The sequence below is a fragment of the Carassius auratus genome, chromosome 50 (assembly GCF_003368295.1).
Source record: "Carassius auratus strain Wakin chromosome 50, ASM336829v1, whole genome shotgun sequence".
Lineage (NCBI taxonomy): Eukaryota > Metazoa > Chordata > Actinopteri > Cypriniformes > Cyprinidae > Carassius > Carassius auratus.
Window position 1 is genome coordinate 17,545,693 of NC_039292.1, and position 24,348 is coordinate 17,570,040.

General features: G+C 40.3%; 1 protein-coding gene across 2 annotated transcripts in view; it reads left to right on the plus strand.

Annotated features, from left to right (window-relative positions):
- LOC113067206 (kinesin-like protein KIF21A) overlaps positions 1-24,348 on the plus strand; it is a 64,737-nt gene that overhangs the window by 18,802 nt on the left and 21,587 nt on the right. For both annotated transcript variants that reach the window (XM_026239520.1, XM_026239521.1), the window contains exons 8-26: positions 20-215; positions 1,616-1,805; positions 1,884-1,947; positions 2,109-2,318; positions 3,300-3,362; positions 9,647-9,731; positions 9,821-9,935; positions 10,564-10,752; positions 11,480-11,679; positions 11,994-12,101; positions 12,183-12,251; positions 13,522-13,658; positions 13,742-13,886; positions 15,000-15,194; positions 21,203-21,304; positions 21,446-21,611; positions 23,393-23,413; positions 23,989-24,046; positions 24,142-24,196. In XM_026239520.1, coding sequence (XP_026095305.1) covers positions 20-215; positions 1,616-1,805; positions 1,884-1,947; positions 2,109-2,318; positions 3,300-3,362; positions 9,647-9,731; positions 9,821-9,935; positions 10,564-10,752; positions 11,480-11,679; positions 11,994-12,101; positions 12,183-12,251; positions 13,522-13,658; positions 13,742-13,886; positions 15,000-15,194; positions 21,203-21,304; positions 21,446-21,611; positions 23,393-23,413; positions 23,989-24,046; positions 24,142-24,196 — 2,368 coding nt within the window. The remainder of the gene's footprint in view (positions 1-19; positions 216-1,615; positions 1,806-1,883; positions 1,948-2,108; positions 2,319-3,299; positions 3,363-9,646; positions 9,732-9,820; positions 9,936-10,563; positions 10,753-11,479; positions 11,680-11,993; positions 12,102-12,182; positions 12,252-13,521; positions 13,659-13,741; positions 13,887-14,999; positions 15,195-21,202; positions 21,305-21,445; positions 21,612-23,392; positions 23,414-23,988; positions 24,047-24,141; positions 24,197-24,348) is intronic.

Sequence of the window (24,348 nt, forward strand, 5' to 3'; positions counted from 1 at the left end):
ATTTTGTCTGGTGTCTCAGTCGAACAGTGATGATCGCCTGCACCAGCCCATCAGATCAGGACTTCATGGAAACCTTGAACACACTGAAGTATGCTAACAGAGCACGCAACATCAAGAACAGGGTGATGGTGAACCAAGACAAGGCCAGCCAGCAGATCAGTGCACTCAGGACGGAGATCGCCCGACTGCAGGTGGAGCTCATGGAGTACAGGACGGTGAGATTCTGCTAACAATTACTAGTATAGCATTGATAGCAAGATGTAAGAACCTTATATGTGAGTTGTCTTTCAGTTGTAGCATGTCTTTAGAGTATCCTCAAAATATATAGTTAAATCATGAAATTGATGCAATCTGCTATTTAACATTTACTACATGGCACAAGTTGAGTGGTCTCTACTTATTCTGCATCCAGTGAGAAGCTTACTCAACATTTAGATGTTTTGGTTCATAGTTTGCTGTTAGCTGGTCCTGCAGCTAGGGGTGTGCAAAGTTTCAGAATTGGTGATGACGTTTATGACATGAGTCAAATTTGACGGTTCATAACATAACCGTCGGGGGGGTTGGAGGAGCGGATAGAGTGTGTCATATTGTCTCGCCACCATGCTAGTGGATCTGCCGTAGAGTCAATTGGTTGTTCTTGGAGATAGCGGGTTAACTCCGTGTCAGCGCCCGCTCTGATCGGTAAAGGGGCAGAGATTTCAGACCTCCGTTTAGGAGATCTGTCACAAAACTCATCATCCGCGCCAAAGTATTTTGAGCAAATTTCAAAGCCGCACCCGCCCGCCATCCGCTGATTAGCTGACTGACTGTTTTGTGGTCTATGGATGATGCAATGCTTTGCTGATGCGAGCCGCAAAAAAATAAAAAAGCCATTGTCTGTTCTAGAAAGGATGCAGCAAAGATATTTAATGCTAATGTATGAGGCATAGGCCTACGCTGAGTTTCATTTACGATGAGATGCGCTCTAGTTCACAGTGCAGTACAAGTGAACGCGTCACGGTTATCATTGTCTGCTATATTTGCTTTTTATTTATTAAAATACATGCAATTGGTTTATGAAACATTTTATTAAAATTAAGATAAAATTTGTTCAAAACGAAATTCGTTTTTAAGAAAGGTTTTCTACAAAGCAAAATTTAATGAAGTGGTAAATATCATGTCTGACGATTTACAAAACTTCATTAAGTGGTAAAAACCATGTCTTCCGATATATTGCGCATCTTATGATCCTATCTAAAAAATGATAAAAAATATTTGTAAAAAATATTTTAATGACACGTTTTTGGCGGTTATAGAGTTCTACTGACGGTGTTCAACTATAACCGCCGGTCTCACGGTTATATACTAACCGTCACACCCCTACCTGCAGCACACTTTCCCTCCACCTCCCCAGCACCACCTGTCTAGATCTGCTGCAGGATTTATGTACTGTATCATACATGCCTTCAGCAGTGTGTCTGTGTGTCTATTGGCATCAGCAGCATACATAACAGATCTAGTAGGCCATGACCAAATACATTAAAATTGTCATTAGTATGCTAAAACTATTCAGGGATATAAACAAAGGTGACTTGAATGTTTGGTTAATGAAATAAAACGGTCTTGTGTTTCTCAGGGGAAGCGTATGGTTGGAGAGGACGGCCTGGAAAGCATCAGCGACATGTTCCATGAGAACTCAATGCTGCAGATAGAGAACAATAATCTGCGCATGCGTGTGAAGGCCATGCAGGAAGCCATCGACGCTCAGGGCGCTCGGCTCACGCAGCTGCTCAGTGCACAGGCCAATCAGGTGCTCTCCAGAGCAGGTACAGCACGGCAAATACGGCCAGTCACACACCTAAGAGTCTGATAGATGCTGACAGAATAAGGGTTATGTTTTCCAGGTGAAGGCAGTGAGGAGATTGGAAATATGATTCAGAATTACATCAAGGAGATCGAGGATCTGAGGTAGTTTTACATTTTTGCTGACATCCTACTACTAAGGCTAATATTATAAATATATACTGTTTTTGGTTGTGCTTTTATACCTAATAATGTAGAACTGCTGAATGAACTTTATTTATGTATTTAATAAAACATGCACCCTACATCTTTTGTGTGTATTTCAGAGCCAAACTTCTGGAGAGTGAAGCAGTGAATGAAAACCTGAGGAGAAACCTCACACGAGCGTCCAGCCGTCCTCCGTTTTACGGATCGTCTGGAGGTTTTTCTCCGGCCCTGCTGGGGCCCGACCCGAGCCAAGAGACCTCCGACATCATTGAGATCGCCAAGAAAGATCTGGAGAAACTGAAGAGGAAGGAGAAGAAGAAAAAGAAGAGGTAAAAATAGTACAAAAACTGAAAATATGTTAAAAAAGAATAAAATGGATGATGAAGGATGAAAAATAAAGCAGCAATCACGTATCTAATACAGAACATTTGCTCTTCAGTTTGTTGAGTCAAGGCTCAAAGCTTCCTGTCTTGTGAAATATTTGTATCAAAGTATCATCTTTTTTTTCACAATGTTTTTGTGTTGTTTATGCAAAGGAACTCTAGTAAACAAAAAAACCCTACAGAGATATTATATCAGCAATAATATATATTAAAGGGATCATGAATTGAGAAACCAGCTCTTACCTGAGCTTATGATATATCAGAGGTCACTGTACTAAAATAATATAAAGTAAACGTCCATCTTACTGAAATAAAAGCTTTTATTGACACCAGACCCAACGAATGCCAGAAGAATATCAATGCCTAATTCTGTAGCCCCGCCCACTGATTTGTGCATCACATAGTAAGGAGACATTAGTGGTGCTTAACCGGACCGAGCAACCAAGCAATAAACATGCTGTTAAAGATCGCTAAATATTGTGCAGTGCCTGGATGCGGAATAACACAGTCGCTGTATAACCTTATTAAATTAAATTAAATTAAAACTATGCATTTAGCAGATGCTTTTATCTAAAGTGATTTACAGTGCATTCAGGCTAACATTTTTTACCTAACATGTTCCCTGGGAATCGAACCCACAACCTTTTGCGCTGCTAACACAACGCCACAGGAGCAGGTGTATTAGCTACTGATTTTGATGTTTTTGAATGTAAAAATAACGCAAACATCATAAGTGGACCTCTTTCAATAGTATTAAACAATTAAGAAAAACAGTTCATGAGCCCTTTAAGATGCTGTGTCCTTTTCCACATTGAACATCTTTGTGATCAACAGTCGTCTGTACTAATGTGTGCACCGTACCCTCTCTATCTGTCTTTCTGCACTCCTCGTTTGCTCTCTTTAACCCTTCACCTCTGACCTCTGAAGACTCCAGCAGCTGCTGAGTGACAAGAGAGATGAGGATGAGGAGGAAGAGGTGGAGGAAGGCAGGTTTGTTCCTGTCTCTCTCTTTCCCTTCTCCGTCCTTTATAATTACCCATAACCCCCTGTGTTTCATCTCCGCTTGCAGTCTTTAAATTCTGATTGTCTTTCAGCAGGTAGTTTCCAGCCTTGCAGAACAGTGCAGAAAATGTTGATACTTCATTAATGTTTGTCGAGATATATATATATAAAATGTACTTTTTTTTCAAGTACAAGTTTCCATAAGGTTTAATTGTAATTGTCTCACCATAAACCCTGAACATTATTTTTTAAAAGATCCATTCTCTCTGAAGTTGCTGCTGTGCTTTGCTGATTATATGTAAATGATCTCTGTTATTATTGACTTTAACTTTATTCCAGTTAGCAAAAACTGTTTTTAATTGTAAAACTATTATTAGTAAATGGTTTTAGTAAACTAGAAAGGAAGTTTTGAATTGTCTGTTTTCAAAAGAGCAAATTCTGTTTTTAATAATATGTTACCATTTAACTTCTCTGTTGCATCATGTGTCTGTCATAACACCGTGTTCCCTTTCGAAGGGAATTTCGACAATACGTCATCAACGTTATAGGGGAACGCCTCAGGCGTGACAGGTGTCTGAAATCAAATATCAACTCACAGCAATCATGCGACAGCCATGAATCATCAGCTTGAATGATGAGCGTGCGACCTGGATATATAAAAAGGGCGCCTTGAAACCATGACAATATCCTTTTCGTCGTTTTGTCTGATTTAAACGTCTGCTTACTCATCAGCCATCCTGCCCCGTGTACTCAGAGTTGGTGGAAGTTATGGAGCGCGCCACTGACAAACTTTTGGGGAGTATGGTTATGTGTCGATGCCGCCCATTGACGAGACGTTTGCGAACTATCTCGTATCTGGGCGGGTGTCGACACTAAAAGCTCCGACTCTGCCATCCAAGCCCCTTAAAACCACGGCTCGCTTGAATGGCAGAGCGTACACGGCAGCAGGTCAGGCTGGTGCTGCCCTTCATACCATGGCAGTGCTCCAAGCCTACCAAGCTGACCTGATCTCGACCAGGGGGCATCGCTGTCCCCTGAGGCAGTCGCTGAGTTGCGCCGGACCACAGATTTGTCTCTCCGGGCCACTAAACAGACTGCTGCCGCGATCGGCCGATCGATGGCGGCGATGGTGGCCATGGAGAGGCATCTGTGGCTCAACTTGGCTGATATCGGAGAGAAAGAAAAATCCCTTCTCCTTGATTCACCAGTTTTGCCTGCTAAACTTTTTGGCACCTCCGTTGAGGCGGTGGTTGGAAAGTTTAGGGAGGCAAAGGCGTGCTCAGCCACATTTAAGCAGTATAGTGCTGAGATCCGGGCCCCAGCCCAGGCAGGCAGGAGGACCTGGTCCATCTTGGTCTGAGGACCGTAGACAGGACCAGAGTTCTAGTGTCGCCCCTTGTGTGCCCCCTCCATGGAGGAGTAGGATGCAGAGGAGGCGAGTCTCCCGCAAGAAGAGGGACTTAAGGGAGGTCATTCAGCACAAGCGCAGCAACGCTCAGCGGAAGTAGGGTTTGGTCTCCCTGGAGGGCCTTTTCTACCAGCCCTCTCCCTCTTCTCGACTCCCCAGGTGTTTACGTTACACCAGCCCTGGGATGGGCCTTATGATGAGAACATTGGGTCTCATTCACTAAATATGCGTAGGCACAGATTTTTGCGTGAAATGTGCGTTCGGACGTTTTCACGAATAAATCATGATTCATCAAAAACTTTCATACTAAAATTAATCCTAAATGTACGAAAAGATTCAAGAACAACTTATACCACACGTACGCAATAATCATGTACAACCAGGGCCTTATAAGCATGTGTTAAGAACCCTATATAATTAGATGTTATTGATAAATTATAATTACAGTTCCAATTTATATATATATATATATATATATATATATATATATATATATATATATATATATATATATATATATTAGAGGTCCAAACAACAATCACCTGATCTATCCTTATATAAACGGTGATTAATGTGTCTCATCTTGTGTTTAGAGGCATGGCACACTTGGTACAGCTTGAAGACATCGCGGCGCGTGCTCTAAGGGGAGAGCGCGTCTTTAGAGAGCGCACAGATATGTTCGCTGAGAGTGACGAATGGCTGTTCAATCGCTTTAGGTTGCCCAGAGAAGTCCTCATTGATTTATGCAACTCACTGGAACCACACCTAAGCCACATCACCAACCGCTCTCACCCTATACCATCTCCAAGCCTGTGTTATAACCCATGCTTCTTTTTTACCTGTGCCCGTTATGCCAGTGGATACACTTATAAATAACAAATAATTTTTCCTGGCTTCCACCTCCGATAGCAAAACCTTGCGTTCATTATCGTTAAAGTTATTTTTCTTTGTCTATTTTTTCGGTGCCATAATTGTCTTTCTCTGTACAAGTGCATCGTTGTGGAAAGCCCTTATATGGAGCTGGTTTGGGCGTGAATTACTGTATGCTAATTACTGACCTCGTGCACGCGGGCACTCATTTAGAAGACTCCAAATTCACTAACAGAAGAACGAGTTTAAGAACAAGCTCATGTGCGTACGCACGTGTTGTGAATTAGGCGGAAAGTTCTCGTGAGAAGTTCAAATGTGCGTATAAATAGGAAAATTGTACACAAAAATTAGTGAATGAGACCCAATTTTCTGATGACACGCCGTAGCAACTGGTTGATGTGATTGCCTCTTTTAGGCATGTAAAAGTGGTGGACCCCAGATTCATTGAGAACTCTCTGGTGAGTCTTCACTCCTCACGCCGCAGGTGAACTTTTTGTTTTTTAAAATTCTGTGTGTATAACTAACACTGATTTGCATTTCTCTACAGACCTTGTTCCCTGTATAGACCTAGGGGGTCATTCTTAGAGGAGCAATTAAAGTATTGGACTTTAGGGCCCTGAAGCCTCCCCCAGTTGGTGGCTAGAACGAATTAGGGAGAAGCTCAAAGAAGATTTGGCTTCCGTGCTGAGTATGTGATGGACTTCCTGTCATAACATTTTATATGCGTGGTGGGCCACCACTCATTTCTGTTTAGCCTCAGGGCTATTAGCCACCCAGGGGTAGAGTAGTTGGTCTTCCAAAAAAAAAAAAAAAAGACAAAAGGAGAGCTTTTTGCTTTAGGTTTAGACTGACGCTGGCGCTTCAGATAGATCTTCAGATAGATGTCCTGCCTATCGGTTTGTGACATTGGTATCCTGAGTACGCACTCTCCCTGAGCTCTGTAAGGTTTCAGTAGGTTGAGTGTTTTCACGACCTCTCAATCAAGAAGGCTGTGGCTCCTCCGAGCCCTCAGGTAGATCTATGCTTGTAGGTTGGACCTCACCCGGGCCACCTCTGTAGCTGGCCTAGGCTATGCTAGGGATATTGAAGGCGTGTAGCTAAGTATAGCTGCCGCATTCATTATGTGTTAGGCTTCCTCCCCTAGATTTCAGCCTCCTCCCTTAAATGGGAGTTGTTGGCCAAGGCCCACCCCTTTCTCTGCATTCAGGGGTGATAGAGTAATGCAGGGTGCTAGCTGAGGTAGGATCAGTCTGGCAGGGTTAGGCATCTTTCGCCCTGCGAAGTGACAGTTCGTCAGACCCTGCAGAACAGAGATGTTTGGGCCTCTAGAGCTGGCTCCACTCAGCCCGTTGAGCTAATCGCTTGATCGATGGGTTGAAGTGGGTTGGCTTGCAATTTAGCCCCCCCTCGCTCCCCTAGGCTGGGCGCAGGACAAATTACTGTCCCCCTTTGGAGCCACTTGCAGGCCCATTCCCTGTCTAACATTGCAGGGGCATATGGTTGTTACTCCCCCGCTAACTCAGGGTAGTTTTGAGTAGTCCATTCTCAGCTCTGTATTGATCTACCTCACACCACGATGGCTCAGGTTGAGCAGGGAGTTCTAAACTACATTTCATTCCGGTTTTTGAACTCCGCTCCCTTGAAGCCAGATCATTGCCATGGGCTGACGCCTATACATTTAGTAGGTAGGCCCCTAATGGGGCCTCCACTAGGCAGAATGGCGTATGTTGTACTCCCCTGCTATAAGGGTATTGCTTTTTGCTGAGTACACTGCCTTTGGCAATGTGATTAGGTACCAGGATGCTGTAGTAACAGCTTTCTGCAGCGAAGGCTGCACGGTTAGGTGGAAGGCCGCAGCAGGCCTCCTTGACCGGATAGCCCCCAAATAGGGCTTCTAGGCCAGCTCATGAGCCCTTCAAAAGGGAACGTCTCGGGTTACAATACGTCTCCCAGCCATGCCTCGGGGTATGTCTGCCAAACAGACCCTTCAGACGAAAGGATATTGTCATGGTTTCAAGGCGCCCTTTTTATATATGCAGGTGGCACGCTCATCATTCAAGCTGATGATTCATGGCTGTCGCCGGTCAGCATGATTGCTGTGAGTTGATATTTGATTTCAGACACCAGTCACGCCTGAGGCGTTCCCCATAACGTCGATGACATATTGTCTCGTTCCCTGTTCTCAGGGAACAAAGGTTACATTTGTAATCTGAGACGTTATTTTTCCTATCCTGCCTAATTGTTTCAGTTTTCTTTTATTTCAGATAATCTATGCTGCATAGTATATACAGTATTGTTCAAAATAATAGCAGTACAATGTGACTAACCAGAATAATCAAGGTTTTTCGTATATTTTTTTATTGCTACGTGGCAAACAAGTTACCAGTAGGTTCAGTAGATTCTCAGAAAACAAATGAGACCCAGCATTCATGATATGCACGCTCTTAAGGCTGTGCAATTGGGCAATTAGTTGAATTAGTTGAAAGGGGTGTGTTCAAAAAAATAGCAGTGTGGCATTCAATCACTGAGGTCATCAATTTTGTGAAGAAACAGGTGTGAATCAGGTGGCCCCTATTTAAGGATGAAGCCAACACTTGTTGAACATGCATTTGAAAGCTGAGGAAAATGGGTCGTTCAAGACATTGTTCAGAAGAACAGCGTACTTTGATTAAAAAGTTGATTAGAGAGGGGAAAACCTATAAAGAGGTGCAAAAAATGATAGGCTGTTCAGCTAAAATGATCTCCAATGCCTTAAAATGGAGAGCAAAACCAGAGAGACGTGGAAGAAAACGGAAGACAACCATCAAAATGGATAGAAGAATAACCAGAATGGCAAAGGCTCAGCCAATGATCACCTCCAGGATGATCAAAGACAGTCTGGAGTTACCTGTAAGTACTGTGACAGTTAGAAGACGTCTGTGTGAAGCTAATCTATTTTCAAGAATCCCCCGCAAAGTCCCTCTGTTAAAAAAAAGGCATGTGCAGAAGAGGTTACAATTTGCCAAAGAACACATCAACTGGCCTAAAGAGAAATGGAGGAACATTTTGTGGACTGATGAGAGTAAAATTGTTCTTTTTGGGTCCAAGGGCCACAGGCAGTTTGTGAGACGACCCCCAAACTCTGAATTCAAGCCACAGTACACAGTGAAGACAGTGAAGCATGGAGGTGCAAGCATCATGATATGGGCATGTTTCTCCTACTATGGTGTTGGGCCTATTTATCGCATACCAGGGATCATGGATCAGTTTGCATATGTTAAAATACTTGAAGAGGTCATGTTGCCCTATGCTGAAGAGGACATGCCCTTGAAATGGTTGTTTCAACAAGACAATGACCCAAAACACACTAGTAAACGGGCAAAGTCTTGGTTCCAAACCAACAAAATTAATGTTATGGAGTGGCCAGCCCAATCTCCAGACCTTAATCCAATTGAGAACTTGTGGGGTGATATCAAAAATGCTGTTTCTGAAGCAAAACCAAGAAATGTGAATGAATTGTGGAATGTTGTTAAAGAATCATGGAGTGGAATAACAGCTGAGAGGTGCCACAAGTTGGTTGACTCCATGCCACACAGATGTCAAGAAGTTTTAAAAAACTGTGGTCATACAACTAAATATTAGTTTAGTGATTCACAGGATTGCTAAATCCCAGAAAAAAAAAATGTTTGTACAAAATAGTTTTGAGTTTGTACAGTCAAAGGTAGACACTGCTATTTTTTTGAACACACCCCTTTCAACTAATTGCCCAATTGCACAGCCTTAAGAGCATGCATATCATGAATGCTGGGTCTTGTTTGTTTTCTGACAATCTACTGAACCTACTGGTAACTTGTTTGCCACGTAGCAATAAAAAATATACTAAAAACCTTGATTATTCTGGTTAGTCACATTGTACTGCTATTATTTTGAACAATACTGTACATATATATATATATATATATATATATATATACACAAAACAGATTTTAATTTGTAGTTTTGACTTTTCCTGCAGTGCCATCAAAGATGAAACACTTGACGGTGAACAGAAGATTATCGAGAGAGAGCAGTTAGAATCGACCAATCAAGAGCCAGAGATGGTATGATTGACAGGCTGCTTGCCGTATCAGAACATATTTTAAGGGTGGAGCTCTTCATTCAGTCTTTGACATGAAATGGTTTCCCTCAGGAGGCCAGTGACCGTGAGGATGGAGATGGAGAGGAAGATGAGGAGGATGTGGAGGAAGAGGAAATGGATGCAGAGGAGAGCTCAGATGAGTCTGACTCTGACCTGGATGAGAAGGGTACTGATGTTTACTGTGTAATAGCACCTTAATATGATTTAGAAAATTACTGCTTTTTAGAGAATTCAACTATTACTAAAACTATGAGAAACGATGAGAATTAAAAACATGACTTTAATGAGCCAGATCTATTTATTTTATATTTATCTTAAATAATGAATTGCTAAGACTTTAGCTGTTTAGGCCTGAAAATGGTAAAAACTGCACAAAACTCGTAGAGGAAATTCAAAATGGCTGACTTCCTGTTGTGTTTAGGATTTCGCTCCAAGAGACTTTTTTGGAGGTATTGGGACATTACATGAATGTACTGAATTTTGTACATGATTGTGAAATGTAGTGGGAGGGGCGCTTCGTTAAAGTTTTACAGGTGGCGCTATTGAGCCATTTTGCCACGCCCAATTCTGAAACCCATATCAGATGTACATTTTAGTCAGTTCTGATGCATGTGCAAAGTTTAATGATGAGTATGTTTAGGCCCTAAAAAATGCGATTCATTTTGTAGAAGAAGAAAAATAAGAAACGGAGTAATTATAATAGAGTCCTTGCCCTGCAGTGCTCGGGCCACAATGATGCCTAGTCTTTTAGTGAACATAATTTTGAAGTATTTTTATTGTTTTTGATTGATCAGAGGACTTCCAGGCAGATCTGGCCAACATCACGTGTGAGATCGCCATCAAGCAGAAGCTGATCGATGAGCTTGAGAACAGTCAGAGACGTCTGCACACGCTCAAGCAACAGTATGAGCAGAAACTGATGATGCTGCAGAGCAAGATCAGAGACACACAGCTGGAGCGAGACCGTGTGCTGCACAACATGGGTGAGGACACAGATGCCACCGCTGCGCTGTATGATGCACCATCAATGTTATGTGTTTGCTCAATATCAACATAAAATATTACAATAGCACATTTACTATATTACAATAGTTGTTATAGCACTTATATATCATTGCTCTTTTGTTGTTTTTGATTGCTTCCATTGTCCTCATCTGCTAAATGACTAAATTTAAATGTAATGTAAATAAAATGCCAGTAAAAGCTCAGTTTAGTTTCCATATCTTAGGGTTTTATTTTCGTCCATCAGAAATAGATTGAGTTGTAAAAAGTGGGCATTATGTACCCGAATGGAGCCTGGTATTTTGGGGAGAGGGGTTAAAAATAAATAAATAATATATATATAAGTATATATTATATATAGTATATATAGTATTAGAGTAACTTAAGTAAATTATTTTACTTTTAAAAACATGAAAATGTTTCTTTGGACAGTCAATGATGAATAATTCATTTAAAATGTGAAGAAAAGTGTTAAATCCGTTTTGTAAAAATGGCTTCCAACGCACATTCATTACTGCTAACATGTAGATCAGGTTTGAGTTCGGCATGCAGTATTCCCACATAAAATCATTTATTTTTTATTTATTTTTTATTTTTATGTTTTTTTGTTGTTGTTTTATGTTTTGCTTTGTGTTTTTGTTTTGTTCTTTGTTTTTTTTCCCCTATGTTTTTTTTCGTTTTATCTTTTTGTTTTGTTTTTTGTTCCAGGCTCTGTGGAGTCATGCTCTGAGGACAAGACCAAACGGATAAAAGCAGAGTACGAGAAGAAGCTGGGTGTCATGAACAAAGAGCTCCAGAAACTACAGGCGGCTCAGAAGGAGCACGCTCGCCTGCTGAAGAACCAGTCACAGTACGAGAAGCAACTGAAGAAACTACAGCTGGATCTGGTGGAAATGAAGAAAACCAAAGTGAGAGTCACCATGGAGAGACATGGCTGTGTGTGAATCACTGAAACATGCTGAATCACCATTACAACATAACTACTTGATTACAAACAGCACCTCCTAGTGGTCCACAGACGAAACACCCCGTCTCCAAAACAATACATGCAGAATTGGCTCCTCTTCACAAAATCTCCACTGTATTGTTTATAGACGGCTATAAAACACTTTTACAAGTGTGCTAAAAAATTATATATATAGTGAAATTAGGAGCAAGTAATGATCGAGTGCATTATACGTAAATTATTAAATGATTATATCTCTATGGTGACTGTTGTCAGGTGCGTCTGATGAAGCAGATGAAGGAGCAGCAGGAGAAGAGCAGGATGGCCGAATCCCGCAGGAACCGAGAGATCGCCACACTTAAAAAGGACCAACGCAAACAGGAGGTGCATGATGGGAAAATAACACTAATGCAGCAAGAAAGAGCCAACTAACAATTAAATGTGTTGTGTTTTTCTCTTGTGCAGCATCAGCTAAAACTGCTTGAAGCTCAAAAGAGACAACAGGAACTTATTCTGCGCAGGAAGACTGAGGAGGTGAAATATTCCCCTCAAATCTGACTCTACTGTACCTCCAGTGTGTGACTCATTGATGTTTGATGCACACAATAATATTTATTAATTTAAAATATATTATTAAGGTTATGCATTTAATTTCTTTAAACCTGCAAATATCCTGAAAATAAATGTCACTTACTTTTATTTTTTGATATTTTTTTTACTTGATATTTTTTGTTATGCAATGCACTTAAGCACTTCAGTGTTGTTGCTGATACATAAAATGCAAACTACTGACAATAGTTTGGTAAGTTAAATGTATATAAATTAAAATAATACATAAATATTTAATGAAAACTTTAATAAAAAGAGAAAAGAAAAAGAAAGGAAAGAAAAGAAAATTAGAAATTTTGCCCTGGCAAGTAACTGAAATAAAAAGGTTAAAGTTGAAGTATGTTAACATGACTTATGATAACACTTTAGAATAGGTAACGCCTATTAGTTGCTTATTAGCATGCATATTACTAGATTATTAGCCATGTGTTAGTGCTAATTAAGAACATATTAATGCCTAATTCTACTTGACCTTATTCTACATCCCTAATCTTACCCAATACTTAAACCTAACAACTATCTTATGAACTATTAATAAGCAGCAAATTAAGAATGCTAAGAAATGTTGTAGTTAATAGTTAACCTAGTCTTACCTATTCTAAAGTGTTACCTAACTTACTATAGAAATAATAATAATAATAATAATAAATGTATGAAAATCAAAGCTAATTAAAAATATTTATTGTTATTATAATATTACATAAATAATACTACAATAAAACTTATGCACTTGTACACTATAATATGCTTATGCCTTGGCAACTAACTGAAAAAATAAGTACTAAAAATGATAATATATAGTAAATATAAATAAATATAAATATATATAAATTCAAAACACATTAAAACATTGCTCATAATAATTTAACTAAAAGATAAATACTAAATAATTATCTAAATGCTTTCAGATAATAAATTTGAACTTTATAAATACTTTCTACTGTGCAATTGAAAAATTACCAGTTTGGTAATTTAGGTATATTTTAGGGGTGCACGATAAATATCGGCTGATAAATAATGTGCATCTTGATGAGATGTGAATTAATTATCAGCCGATATTTATTGTGCACCCCTAGTATATTTAATTTATTTTAATAGTCAATTATTATGTTAATTAACATTTTTAGCAAGTTAGAAAAAGGCCAAATTGTGTTTTTCCTAAGTGTTCTGTAGTGATTGCTGCTGTGTCTCTCAGGTGAGCTCTCTGAGGAGACAGGTGCGACCCATATCAGGAAAGGTCACACGAAAGGGGAATCTGTCTGAAACAAGTCAGGACTTCTCTCACAGAGCAGGTCGCACATACTCAGCCTCCGGAGCAGCTACTGGAGCCAGGTACATTATACAGGCTTAATGTGCGTTACTATGTGTACAGTGTGTGAGCTCATTTTGCAGTGACGGACAACTGTTTGCTTTAGATCATACCATCGCAGGACAGTCGGGGTGTACTCTACCCGAGTGGCTCGTGGGAAATGGCAGAGTTTGGAACGGCGTGTCTCTGATATCATCATGCAGCGCATGACCATTTCCAACATGGAGACCGACATGAATCGTCTTCTAAAGGCATGAATCAAGATGTTATCATGAAAAACACCTACCTAACAATGTTAAACCTGCATTAATACAAATAATGCAAATGAGATAACCAGTGTTGGGGAAAGTTACTTTTAAAAGTAATGCATTACAATTTTGCGTTACTTAATAAAAAAGTTACTATTTGCATTACTTAGTTGCTCTATGGAAAGTAATGCATTACAATTTTGCGTTACTTAATAAAAAAGTAACTATTTGCATTACTTAGTTGATTTTATGGAAAGTAATGCATTACAATATTGCGTTACTTAATAAAAAAGTAACTATTTGCATTACTTAGTTGATTTTATGGAAAGTAATGCATTACAATACTGCGTTACTTAAAAAAGTAACTATTTGCATTACTTAGTTGCTTTTATGGAAAGTAATGCATTACAATATTGCGTTAATTAATATAAAAGTAACTATTTGCATTACTTAGTTGATTTAATGGAAAGTAATGCATTACAATGTTGCGTTACATAAAAAAGTAACTATTTGCATTACTTAGTTGATTTAATGGAAAGTAATGCATTACAGTGTTGCGTTACATAAAAAAGTAACTATTTGCATTACTTAGTTGCTTTTATAGAAAGTAATGCATTACAATACTGCGTTACTTAAAAAAGTAACTATTTGCATTACTTAGTTGCTTTTATGGAAAGTAATGCATTACAATATTGCGTTACTTAATAAAAAAGTAACTATTTGCATTAGTTGATTTTATGGAAATTAATGCATTACAATATTGCATTACTTAAAAAAAAAGTTACTATTTGCATTATTTAGTTGCTCTTATGGAAAGTAATGCCTTAAAATATTGCGTTACTTAATAAAAAAGGTAACTATTTGCATTACCTAGTTAACTTTTATGGAAAGTAATGCACTGTTACTTTTGCATTACTTTTTGTCCCCTGGGCTGGACTTATTCGTTTTACTAAAAGTTTTCACTAAAAGTGAAAAGCCTCAGGCTGAAGGAAGTGTCTCTGCTAGATTACTTGTCATGTGTTACCTGCAATACTGGAGATAATATTTATATTCCCAAAGAAAAAATCACGCTATGTACAAACTTGTTTAGCCTCTCGTCTGAAATCCCATCCACAGCAACGTGAAGAGCTGACGCGCCGGCGGGATAAGATCAGCAGAAAGAGGGAGAGACTGCTGGCGGAGGAACCGGAGGTAGAAAAAGATGTTCAGTCTCTGAATGAGGAGCTGGAGTCTCTGCTGGCTAACATCGACTACATCAACGACAGCATCTCTGACTGCCAGGCCAACATCATGCAGATGGAGGAAGCCAAGGTGAGTCAACTATCGGTCCGTTTATTAAAATGACTCTTGAAAACCTGAATCAATTCACTGAAGGTGCTCTAGTTGCTTCTAATTGACGGGGTCCCTATGCAGTGTTCACCTTAAATCTGACAACGCATCTGTAATATGACTTGTTGAAAATAACAACACAGAAAACAGACAGAGTTTGGCTAATGTATGTTTCTGTTCATGAATACCAGAATGGCTTCACAATACATTACAACAATGAAATCAACAAAAATGGTGGACAAACCAGTCACTCTTTGTAAACTTGGTTCAGTGTGACTGCTGTAGGCAGGAATATGACCAGTCATTGATGCCGTCATCACTCAGGTGTTGATAGCACAGGTGAGACCTGAACAGCAACTGCTGTCTGTTTAAGCCAAATGCATTTAAGCCTTGCCAGTTTAAACATTCAGGAGCCAGCAGATGTGAATGAGAACTCGCGCACAGTGAGAAGCCTCGTGTGTGGCCCCAAACCCATAAAGAGCGGGCAAATATTGAGACTTGTGCTTGACAAACACACACAAAAAATTATAACATTTATCTTGGTGAGGATCCTAGCAGACATAGTCGATTGAACGTACAGTATCAGTGCACTAGGTCTTTGCATTATCTTAAAGTTTTGAATGTTAATCAAACTACAAAAGACAAGGAATTCACTCACTGCTATTGATTGTATTTTGACAAATAGTCTCTTTTCCCTAAACATAGCACATGTCAAACTGTATCGAGACCTTGACTCTAAAACCATGACACAAACCGGACGTACATGATACCCTGAGTAATTTGAACTGGTACACCCTATAAACTATGATGACATAATATACTTCTGCAAATAAATATATATTGCCGTACGTTTGTGTTATAAACATGTGGTTATAATACATACACATGTATTTATATGAATATACTTTTATCTTTAAGTGAGTATTAATTGTCATATTTGAAAGAACTAAAGTGTAAAAGTGATCTGTTGTGATGTTTAATGAAAATAAATGTAATTTGGTTATAATAGATGTGTGTTATGTACAAACCCGATTTCAAAAAAGTTGGGACACTGTACAAATTGTGAGAACAAAAGGAATGGAATAATTTACAAATAAACTTATATTTTATTCACAATATAATATAAATAACATCAAATGTTGAAAGTGAAACATTTTTGAAATGTCATGCCAAACATCGTCTTATTTTGGATTTCATGAGAGCTACACATTCCAAAAAAGTTGGGATGGGTAGCAATAAGAGGCTGGAAAAGTTAAATATACATATAAGGAACAGCTGGAGGACCAATTTGCAACTTATTAGGTCAATTGGGAACATGATTGGGTATAAAAAGAGCCTCTCAGAGTGGCAGTGTCTCTCAGAAGTCAAGATGGGCAGAGGATCACCAATTCCCCCAATGCTGCAGCGAAAAATAGTGGAGCAATATCAGAAAGGAGTTTCTCGGAGAAAAATTGCAAAGAGTTTGAAGTTATCATCATCTACAGAAAGATGGCGCCTGTGTGTTTGGCTTGCCGTCTGCAGCTCTCGTGTTTTCTTCTCTTTCTGTCTGAGGTGTCGTTTACCTGCTGTACGCGGCTGGTGTACGCCCGTCAAGCTCTCCTAGACATCCGCATCTCCGTTGGGGATTCATACGCGAACTTTCACACCGTGGACGTGGAATGCCCACTTCACAAACCATACGAGCCTCCCCAAACTATCTTCCTGCACGATATCTGCCGGTGGCCGCTAAACACCGTGCGGAGAAAGCGAAGGAGGAAACGAGGTTGCCGCGGAGGTTACATGACGAAACTGAAAGCTTATTTACAAGCTGACATTTCGTTTGGACGCAGATCTGTAGCATGGCACCCGCGGGACGCGGTTTACCGATGTCTTCGTCCTGTTTTCCCTCTACATCTGAGTCTTGCCACTCAGGTTGATCTCCGCAGTGTTGGCCGACGTGCCCGGCGGAACGGAGTAAATCACGAAAATCTGCGCTCATTGAGAAAAGCGCCGTCATCTCACGTGTCTATTCCTCCACCTAAGTTGGCGCTAATAAACGCCCGCTCCGTGGTGAATAAGACCTTTTTATTAAACGACTTCTACTCATCACACAACTTGGATTTTATGTTCATCACAGAATCATGGATAAAGGTCGGTGATTTAACTCCCTTATCAGAACTGGTTCCAGCAAACTGTACATTTTTTAACTCTCCTCGTCCTAATGGACGCGGGGTGGGATTTTAACTATTTTAAATAACTCTCTCTCCTCACGCTGCCGGCTGGTCCCTGCAACGGCCTTCCCCACCTTTGAAACTCAGCTTCTCCACCTAGATTGGAATGGTCCCATCTGTATTGGGGTGATATACCGCCCTCCACTCTTCACTAAGGATTTTATACTGCAATTCACTGAGTTCATTGGCAACATTGCCACAAATTATGATCGCTTCCTTTTGTTGGGCGACTTCAATATTCATGTCTGCTGTCTTTCAAACTCCCTGTCGCAGGAGTTTCTTGACTTAATAGATGCTTTTAACCTACTGCAGTGGGTCAAAAACTCTACCCACACTCAGGGCCACACACTGGACCTTGTGTTATCTTATGGGATTAATGTCACTGATATTGTTATCTCTGATTTTCCTCTCTCTGATCACAAGCCTATTTTATTCTCACTGTCTCTTCTGGAGCTTTCTCAACCCACTACTGATCCTGTTATGTCACGGTTCTATTCTCCTCAGTTCAACACAAACTTCGACTTGTGCTTTACTGAGTTATGCTCTCACTGGCACTTGGACCAACCTTTATCTGACCTGGATGCAGATCAGCATCTTAGCCTTTTAAATTCTGCCTGGCTTAAAGTAGCAAACGTGACTGCTCCTCTTAAGCCTCACAAACCCAAACCAAAATCAGATATGTGGCAAAATTCTGACACTCGTCTCCAAAGACAAACATGTAGAAAGGCCGAACGCAAATGGAAACGGGACAGGCTAAGTGTCTCCTTCCGCATGTTCAAAGACTCACTTACAGCTTACCAGAACACTGCTAAATCAGCTAAATCTGCATACTTCTCAAACTTAATTGAATCCAATCACTCTAACCCTAAGGTCTTGTTTTCTGTCATTCATTCTGTTTTAAACCCATCTGCTAAATTGTCTGTTGCCTCAGATGCTCTATGTGAAGACTTCCAGAGATTTTTTATTAACAAAATCACTACATTAAGGACCAGTATCTGCCCTAAATTAACTCTCCCCCCTATTAGGCCACGTACCTCCTGTGTTTGGGAGGCTTTTGTTCCCATTAACCTCCAGACACTGAAGGATGTGAGCGCTAAGCTCAAACCTTCATTCTGCCCAAATGATATCATTCACCCGAGATTTTTAAAATTAATCACAAACACGGTGGGTCCAGGTATGGTATCCCTTATTAACAAGTGTCTAAGCACTGGATCTGTTCCGGCCAATCTTAAAGTGGCTACGGTCACTCCTTTGCTCAAGAAGCCTTCACTGGATCCTTCTGTTTTAAAAAATTACCGGCCCATCTCTGTCCTACCTTTCATTTCCAAGTTATTAGAGAAAATCGTGTTGGATCAGTTCCAACACTTTTTGTCAAATAACTGTATATATGAGGTCTTTCAATCTGGGTTTAGGACTGCCCACAGCACTGAGTCCGCTCTCCTGCGAGTGCTAAATGACATTTATCTCTCCACTGACTGTGGAGACACTGTGGTTCTAGTTCTCCTAGATCTGTCGGCGGCTTTTGACACCGTTGACCACCCTACTCTGCTAGCTAGACTGGAGACGTGGGTGGGCATAAAAGGCTCTGTCCTGTCATGGTTCCAGTCTTACCTTACTGACAGAAAGTTTTTAGTAAAAATGGGAAACTTTTCCAGCTCCATGGCACCCCTGAGATGTGGTCTTCCACAGGGCTCTATTTTGGCTCCCTCTCTATTTTCTCTTTACATGCTACCGTTGGGCACAATTTTTAGGAAACACTGTGTATCTTTTCACTTTTATGCAGACGACACCCAAATTTACATTCCAATCAAGCGCAATAATCCTGCAGCACTAAACTCTCTTCATCTATGCTTAGAGGAGGTGAAGGCATGGCTAGCTCAAAATTTCCTATCCCTTAATGATGATAAGACCGAGGTCATTGTTTTCAGCCCGAGTGAAAGGTCCCAGTTCACATGCCCACACTTGGGAGGTCTATCTCCCTTTAAATCTACAGAAGTGCGGAACTTAGGTGTTCTTGTTGACCAGTCTTTAAAGTTTGATAAACACATCTCATCTGTAGTCAGTTCTGGTTTCTACCAACTTCGCTTACTATCTAAAATCAAAGGCTTTCTCACTCCAATAACTCTGGAAATGGCGGTTCATGCCTTCATCACGTGTCGACTGGATTATTGCAACTCACTATATTGCGGTATATCAGATTCTCAAATCTCCCGTCTTCAGTTAGTCCAAAATGCGGCAGCCAGACTCATCCATAATTGTCGCAAATATGACCATATCTCTCCCATCCTCAGATCTTTACATTGGTTACCAATCCGGCAGAGAATAGATTTCAAAATTCTTCTCTTTGTCTTCAAATCTTTACACAACCTAGCACCAGTTTATCTCTCTGAACTTATTCATCCGTACATTCCGTCCAGAAGTCTCAGATCCCACGACCAGGCGCTGCTGGTAGTCCCTCGTGTCAGACTTAAGCGTAGAGGGGAGCGTGCTTTTGCGGTGGCAGGGCCTTGTCTGTGGAACACCATGCCTCTAGAGATCAGAACTGCTCCCAACCTCCCTGTTTTTAAGTCTCTGGTCAAAACATATCTATTCTCGTTAGCATATTGATTACTTATCTTAGACTGTTCTTATTTTATTTTTTATTTTTTTCTACATTTGCTTCTTGATTTTATAATTAATCTTAGCTTAGTTGTTCTCTATGTGTGTTTTTCTGCTTTTATTCTTATATGCTTGTTCTGTAAAGCACTTTGGTCTGTCTTGTGTGGCTGTTTAAATGTGCTATATAAATAAATGAACTTGAACTTGATCTACAGTGCATAATATCATCCAAAGATTCAGAGAATCTGGAACAATCTCTTTGTGTGAGGGTCAAGACCAGAAAACTATACTGGATGCTCGTGATCTTCAGGCCCTTAGACGGCACTGCATCACATACAGGAATGATACTGTAATGGAAATCACAACATGGGCTCAGTAATACTTCCAGAAAACATTGTCAGTGAACACAATCCATTTGCCGTTGCCGGCTAAAACTCTATTGGTCAAAAAAGAAGCCATATCTAAACATTATCCAGAAGCGCAGGCGTTTTCTCTGGGCCAAGGCTCATTTAAAGTTGACTGTGGCAAAGTGGAAAACTGTTCTATGGCCAGCTGCAGTCCAGATCTTTCACCCATAGAAAACATTTGGCGCATCATAAAGAGGAAGAGGCGACAAAGAAGACCTAAGACAGTTGAGCAACTAGAAGCCTGTATTAGACAAGAATGGGACACTTTCCTATTCCTAAACTTGAGCAACTTGTCTCCTCAGTCCCCGGACGTTTGCAGACTGTTATAAAAAGAAGAGGGGATGCCACAGAGTGCTAAACATGGCCTTGTCCCAACTTTTTTGAGATGTGTTGATGCCATGAAATTTAAAATCAACATATTTTCCCCTTAAAATGATACATTTTCTCAGTTTAAACATTTGATATGTCATCTATGTTGTATTCTGAATAAAATATTGAAATTTGAAACTTCCACATCATTGCATTCTGTTTTTATTTAGAATTTGTACAGTGTCCCAACTTTTTAGGAATCTGGTTTGTAAGATGAAACTATCGCATCTCGCACAATTTTTACCCATGAACTAATGCACATACAGTAAACGTATGTGTATCCGTATGTATCCGATTCATATCAAATTAATTTCCACATATGAATGATGCCGAATGATAACCACTGAAGTTAGTCTAAATGGAGTTTGAATTAATTAATTGAGCACTTGTTCTTGCTGATATGTAGGAGGAGGGTGATGCTGTTGATGTTTCGGCTGTGATTACTTCCTGCACTCTCGCTGAAGCTCGATTCCTATTGGACCATTTTATGTCCATGTCCATCAACAAGGTATCCAATCACAAACCTGTAACCCTCCTTTGGGATCTGTGTTAGAAGCTATAATGTTAAAATATCTATTCTTAGACACGGTTTCATTCACTTATAAAAACACTAGCACACTTGGCATTCATCCTGACTGCGTGCTTACAGGGTCTACAGGCTGCTCAGAAGGAATCTCAGATAAAGGTGTTGGAGGGGCGACTCAAGCAAACGGAGATCAACAGTGCCACTCAAAACCAGCTGCTCTTTCACATGCTGAAAGAGAAGGCAGAGTTTAACCCGGAACTGGATGCGCTGTTGGGAAACGCTCTACAAGGTAGGAACACTCTTCCTGGGGCTTGACCCACAGAGACCCCACCTCTAGCATGCCAGAATGCTCAGATTCTGCTTTTCCACTGGGGCTGGTGCCAGAGCCAGGGCCAAATCTCAAAGAGGCTGTGCATTTTCTCACAAAAAGCCCTGGATTGTTGCCAAAATCATGATGATCAGTCATTGGAGAATGAGCCCTAGCCAAGCACTGGCACCGGCTCCTGCAGCAGCCCCAGTGTCGAAGCGTAATAGTGAACAATTAAACCAATCATAAGAAACCCAGGACTTTTTTGTGATTCTGCAAAAATTCACAAATGTTTCTTTAGACTCTAAGGCAGGAATAGCCAGCACTGCATCTGGAGGGCTACAATCATACAGAGTTCAGCTCTAATCCTAGTCAGTTATGCCTCAACCAGCCAATCAAGTGTCTTCAGGATTACTTTAAAATAACAAGGATATGTGCTGTAGCAGGTTTGGAACTGAAGTCTACAGGACTTCAGTTAGTCTTATTGGCTACCCCGGTCTAGGAGTTGCACCGACTAGTTGATCAGTTCTGCCACTAGTTGAGGTGTTTAGACTTTGATGACTGTTCATGGAGTTGTGTAAGACATTAATTCTTGCAGACCACCTTGAAAGGAATCAAATATTGCCCAAAAGCTGACAGAAACCATAAGCATGTGTGATCTGTTTAGCATCATTGCCTACTGGAGCTCTAACAGTGTTGTTTGACTCGTGATTGGACTCGGACACATTTTCATGGTCTTCGTCTTGTTTTTAATTTGGGTGCATTTAGAATAGTTCTTGACTCAAACTCTACCCTCCATTGGTCTCGGTCTTGGCTCGCACTCAACTTACTCAGGTCTCAGCCTGGACTTGGACTCAAAAACTCAACTCAGTCTTTACTACAACACTGAACTCTATGGTGTGTTGAGTTTGAGGTCTCAGCATAAAGTCTGGTCCACATTGCAGCTTATATTGCCCAAGAACCTCCTTTTTAGACAGGAAGAGATTGTCTGGACCACATGCACAAACCGTTTCTGGATACCTTACGGTGTCCAGTCTTGCTCCTGGAGTGCCAACGACCTGCAGAGTTTAGCTAAAGACTGCTCAAACACACAGTTTCTAGACTTAGTCCGGAAAAACTTTATTAGCTATTTCAGGTGTGCTTTATTAGAGTTGGAGCTAAACTCTGCAGGAAATCTTTACCCATGAAAGGTTGTGCAGACCAAGCAAGTGCTACAAATAATCAAAGCAATCTTTGGAAAAATAAAAAGTCCTAGCGCTTACTGTAGCAGCCAAGATACTTTGAAAACAGTTTGACTGTGGACTGATACAAATCCTTACACCCCTTTAATGCCAAATGTCACTTGGCCCCCAACCAGTCAGATTGGAGTTGCCCTCAAATTATAGGCCAAGAGCATGTTGCCTAAATAGACTAAATAGATTACAGCAAATAGTAAAGTACAATATTACTTTGGTCAACTGGACATATCAGGTCATTTTAAAATTGTGATACTTAAGTCTAGAAAATCATGAAAATGCATTGGAAATGGAATATCTTTTCCATATTCACATTGTGCTATGGTTTAGCTTATATATCAACGAATCCCATCATACCATGTGACTTTATTTCTGATCTTTTATTAAGCATTGTATTAGGCCTCCAGTTTGTTAGTTTATATCCCTTTCATATTTGTTATATTTGGTTTTGTTTGCAAGTGGGGGAATGTATTTTTGATTTCTTTGTTGCCTTTTTTTTTGTTCCCCTGTTTGGCCGATTTGAAACAGAGCTAGGTAACATGCCCTTGGGTGAGTACCAGTAGCCACACTCTCTCTGTAATGAGTGCATGGGTCTACCTCTTCCGACTAACCACAGGCCAGCAGTCCGGACCGCAGGTGCATGAGGCTTCTGTTCATCTGTCCACACCTCCTCTACCGGCTAGCAACATGATACTTATTAGCATTAGCATACATCACAGTCTGGCAGCAGAAAAACAAACAGTTCTTCCAGACCATGTACGACTATTTTTTTCCCCCTTCTTTTTGAATTTATTTACCATTTATGTTCCCCTCATTCCTCTTTTCCACAACTTTTATTGAACTAACTTTGATGATAGCCTCTTTCTGGTCACAGCTGATATCAGAAACCGGTTTGGATCAGCGTTTCACAGCAACTAAAGAAACTAGCATGGTAGCCCTATGCCTAATTTATCCTCATTTGCTTTTGTTTTTTACTACCACACTCTCAAAAGCCTCTTTTAAACATCACAGATAACAGCGTCAGCGTGATTTTGCCTCCGTTCAACTATTTTGCAAAAGTCCTTCCAAGAAATTCTTCTGGTGTAAATTACATATGCACTCTCTTATTTCTTTTTTCTCATTAGAAAATGGAGATGATAGTAGTAGTGACGAGTCAACCCCAAGTCCTGCAGTGGAAGGAAAGTAAGTTTATTTGCTAATGACAAATATGTCTTACATGTTTATTTTCATTACTGTTCCTTCAAATGAATGAGCCAATGTCTTATCCCACAATTCAGCACCCTGGCCTCAGACCTTATGAAGTTATGTGGCGAGACTAAATCTAGGACTAAGGTATGGGACAAGTTACTTTCATTTTACCTTACCCAAAGCTTGATAATCAAGAGACTCTAGGTGCAAACCCTTCAAAGGGTGTTCCACGAGCTAGGATCTATGTCACCTTAATCGAAACACCTAATCTCAGTTGAAAAGAATAAGTAACTTTG